Here is a 3,995-nt window from a genome sequence, read left to right as displayed (position 1 = left end):
AAGTAAACAAAACGCTAAGCAAATGTAATCTATCAATCAATATCCCGATTAAATCTGCTATATAAACACTACTTAATCGATTAATTGATACGTCGATCGAAATAATGCCTAAGAGCCACCCGACTAAATATATCATCCATACCAATGATTTAGTCGTCACCAGATTTAGTTGGCATTCATGAAGGTTGATTTTCACATCACCCGATTACGTCGGTGATAAAAACGGTTGGTTTCGTCGACCCCTTGGTTGACACCCGGTTTCGTCGGTGATAAAAACAATTGTTTTCGTCGACACCCGATTTCGTTGGTGATAAAATCGGTTGGTTTCGTCGGCACCCGACTTCGTCGGTGTATCAGGAAATTTCCCATCTGTCAAATGTTTTATGGGGAGAATCTGCCTTTATGTTTACATAATATTCAAAACCCCGAATTTTACGCCATAGTTCCGGCAAATCTGTTGTATTTAAATTTCCACGATGAAACCTCAGCTAATAGATATCCCAGTTGAACCAAAAACTCCGGAGGAGGAAGAAATATTTAAAAACCTTTGGTCGGTAAGATTCGTCGTTGTTTCCATTTCTAATGGTTTGATTTATTCAGGAAAGAACACATTTTTAGTTACGACCATGCTATTTTTACAACGAAGAATATGACGATTGCACCAGTATTCGCGGGCGATTTCATCAGTACTTCATCCACGGGGATAGCATCGATTGTAACCAGTGGAAGCGAGATTTCGACAATTGCGCCAGATTTGAGAAGAACCCAAAGGATACTAAAAGTGCTCTAGAGTTAATTGAGAGCGAGAAGACAAGGCGAACCGTTCGGCTGGGGGCACATTATGGAAACGATGTTTGGAAAAAACGGGACAAAGTACCAGAAGATTGGGCTAAACCCCTTCCTGAGCATCTACGAAAAGAATACGAGAACTCGTACTTGGAATTGAAAGCACGAGAAATGCGAGGGGAAGTGCAGCCTTCCAAGGATGATGGCCGGACCATGTGTGTCATAATGTAGATAAGAGGTGAGCCATCCTAGGGCTGAAACCCTCTCAAATAGACAAAAAAAACTAATAATGTAGATTTGTGGGAGATAATTACGTAGCTTTATTGATATTAGTGTTATCAAATGTACACCAATGTATAATTTAAAACAAAATTACTCGTCACTGTCTTCACCGCCACCTCCTCCAGATTTCGCTCCTCCACTTTTTTCGCTGCCTGATCCAGCATCAGAGCCGGATCCAGATCCGCGCTCAGAACCAGAACCCGATACTGAGCCGGAACCGGAATGAGCAGAACCTTCGTCGCTATCGTCGGAGTCTCCCAATGCTTTAAGCACCTTCTTTTTGTCAACATTCTTTTTCTTGCGACCCATGTCCAAATCTGAACCATCTTCGTCGGACGAATAAATTGCGGCTCCCTGCTTCGGCTTCGAACGATCGTCCTTGTATTTGTTCTTAATAGCGGCAATGGAAATACCTCCTTCATCGTCCGATCCTTCGTCGTGTTGATAGGAACTGTTGGCGTTTGTGCCGGAGTCCCGTTTACGGCTACTGGATTTGGTCGTACCCGTTGGTTTCGCTCGCATTGCCATTCGCAGTTTTTCTTCCTCCTTGCGAATATTTTCTTTACGATTCGCATCTGGATCGAATCCAACTTGGGTAAGAATCTTAATTCCGGAAGTTTTGGTCGATCGATCGGCGAGAGACATTGTCATCTTCTTGTGAGTGAACGATTCCGTTGAATGCGGGCGGAAAGTGAGTTTGGTTCGAAAAACGGATTGACCTTGAAGACCGGTACCCTGGCGGATGAAAAGATGGTTGTGGTCGCCCTGCAGTGGCTGCTTATAAACGTCGAATATTTCAGATCCTAGATGCAGACTTAGACTGCCGTCAGACCATCGCACCAAACGTGCATTAGTTTCTCGGACTCCGTTTCCTTCGTCGTCGATGTTGTTCCGCCAACGAATGGTGTTTCCAACTTTTAGTTTTAAACGTTGTCGACCTTCCTCATCGAGTGTTTCTTCTTCGTCGATCTCATCCTCGTAGGTTTCAACGTCAAATGGACGAGTCTCCACCGAAAGGAAATTAGGAAGCTTTACGAAATGCAAGTCTCGGCCAAGATCAGTGACAATTCTGGGAATTTCAACGTCAATCCTTGTTTCTGGAATTGGTTCCGGTTCAGGTTCGGGTTCTTTTGGTTCGTCGAATCTTGCCAATCCTTCACCCCTCTCTTCATCGGAAGATCGGCGGTCACTGCCGCGGCTTCTCGATCTTGACCTGGATCTTGATCGGGATCGGCTTCGACTTCTCGATCGTTCTCGATCGCTATCCTTTTTCTGATCGTCCTCCAAATCATCCAGCTCATCTCGTTCCCGCTCTGAAGCTTCGTCTGAACTGATGTCGTCGGCATCACCGAAGAGAGCATCAGCTGTCACGCTATCCTTTGCCTTCTGCGGTTCATCTCGGTCGGAGGCCTCGTCGGAATCGGAATCGATAAGTTTATTTTTCTTTTTTGTATGTATCTTTTCGCCATCGGAGCCAGAATCACTGCCAATCACAGCTCGCTTTCGCTTTTCTCCTACTTCTGAATCTGCGGATGCTGAACGGCTTCGGCCACTTTTAGATGGAGATCGCGATCCAGATTTTGATCTTTGCGACTTAGCTTGTGAAGGTGAGCGCGATCCAGAATGACGTGACCGCGATCGCGATCTACGGCTTGCCTGAGATTTTGCCTTAGGAATGAGAACTTGTGTTAGTAACTATTTTTAGAGCTATATACAGCGATTGAAACTTACCGGTGAAGCTGACCTGGAACGCGAACCACTTCTCGAACGGGCAGGACTTCCGCTTCGCGATCGGTTTGCTGGTGTGCCACTGCGAGATCGAGACTTGGCACTGCCACCAGACGCTTGTGAATGCGAACGTGACCTTCCGGAGCGCTGCGACCCCGCAGGACTTTTAGAACCGGAGCGCGATCTGACCGAACCCGAGCGAGAACGTTGTGAGCCAGCTGGCGATTGTGACCGAGATTTTCCAGAATGGTGTGATCCAGATCGGGATCGCTGAGATCCGGCAGAATTCGAACGACTGCGGTTCTGCGGAGTTCCAGAACGGGACCGATTTGTATGTGGGGTTCCTGAACGAGAACGATTTGCTTGTGGGGATCCGGAACGAGAACGATTTGCTTGTGGGGATCCAGAACGAGAACGATTTGCTTGAGGGGTTCCGGAACGAGAACGATTTCCATGTGGCGAATTGGATCTGGAATCATGATGCTCCAGGGAGTAGCCAGGTGTAGGAGCAACCTGCGGTGTGCCACTACGGCTGCGACTGCCACGACTCGAATCAGAATCCGAGCCTATTGGTAAACAATGGAATCATGTTGGCGTAAATGAGGGAATTAGACAAAAGCATATTTTACTCACCAGACCCGTCACTGTCTCGTTTACGTCCCATATCGTAGAAAAATCAAAGACGCTTTTCCGAACTTGGCTTGAATAAAATCCACTATTAATTTAATAGATTTTCAAGTTTTGATGCTCACCGATTGGCGACGAGTTTTTCTTCCGCAAATATAAACGTCAAACCCAAAAGACGAAGTCGAAATGTAACGCCGGTAACGCCCGTCACTTGTGTGAGGTTAGCCCATTTAATTATTCGCACTTTTCGACATTCAGAGGTCACTCCGATAGATTAAATGATTTCACACTTCTGTCAAACATAGGATGACAAAAGCATTGCCAAATGAATAATAAAATCAGCAAATTAAAAAAAATCAATTTTCAGCACTATTTTACTTTCTAGACATATTGAATACAGATTAATTTTTGGGAGAATATTCAACAAATAGATATTTTTTGAGGATGTTTTACACTTTTTCAAAATATCTTTACAATAATTTTGTTGCTAATAAAAACAAACGTGCAATTATCCAATTTTTTTTTATTTTTTGATAACAATAAAGAACAGCATTTTATTTGGCAACACTGAT

At 44.6% G+C, this 3,995-nt stretch overlaps 2 protein-coding genes across 2 annotated transcripts; one reads left to right on the top strand and one right to left on the bottom strand.

Moving 5' to 3' along the window:
- Window positions 1–395: 395 nt before the first annotated feature.
- Window positions 396–1,158, top strand: LOC134226500 (synaptic plasticity regulator PANTS). Its single transcript, XM_062707313.1, has 2 exons — window positions 396–554; window positions 619–1,158. Exons 1-2 carry the CDS (start codon window positions 477–479, stop codon window positions 1,015–1,017), a joined length of 477 nt encoding a protein of 158 aa, XP_062563297.1. The 5' UTR covers window positions 396–476; the 3' UTR covers window positions 1,018–1,158.
- Window positions 1,079–3,602, bottom strand: LOC134226499 (another transcription unit protein). The gene is made up of 3 exons (XM_062707312.1): window positions 3,430–3,602; window positions 2,800–3,362; window positions 1,079–2,736 (listed from the first exon to the last, which is right to left on the bottom strand). Exons 1-3 carry the CDS (start codon window positions 3,458–3,460, stop codon window positions 1,159–1,161), a joined length of 2,172 nt encoding a protein of 723 aa, XP_062563296.1. The 5' UTR covers window positions 3,461–3,602; the 3' UTR covers window positions 1,079–1,158.
- Window positions 3,603–3,995: the final 393 nt, after the last annotated feature.

This window comes from Armigeres subalbatus, chromosome 3 (assembly GCF_024139115.2).
Source record: "Armigeres subalbatus isolate Guangzhou_Male chromosome 3, GZ_Asu_2, whole genome shotgun sequence".
Classification (NCBI taxonomy): Eukaryota; Metazoa; Arthropoda; class Insecta; order Diptera; family Culicidae; genus Armigeres; species Armigeres subalbatus.
This window is presented reverse-complemented; position numbering and strand designations above follow the sequence as displayed.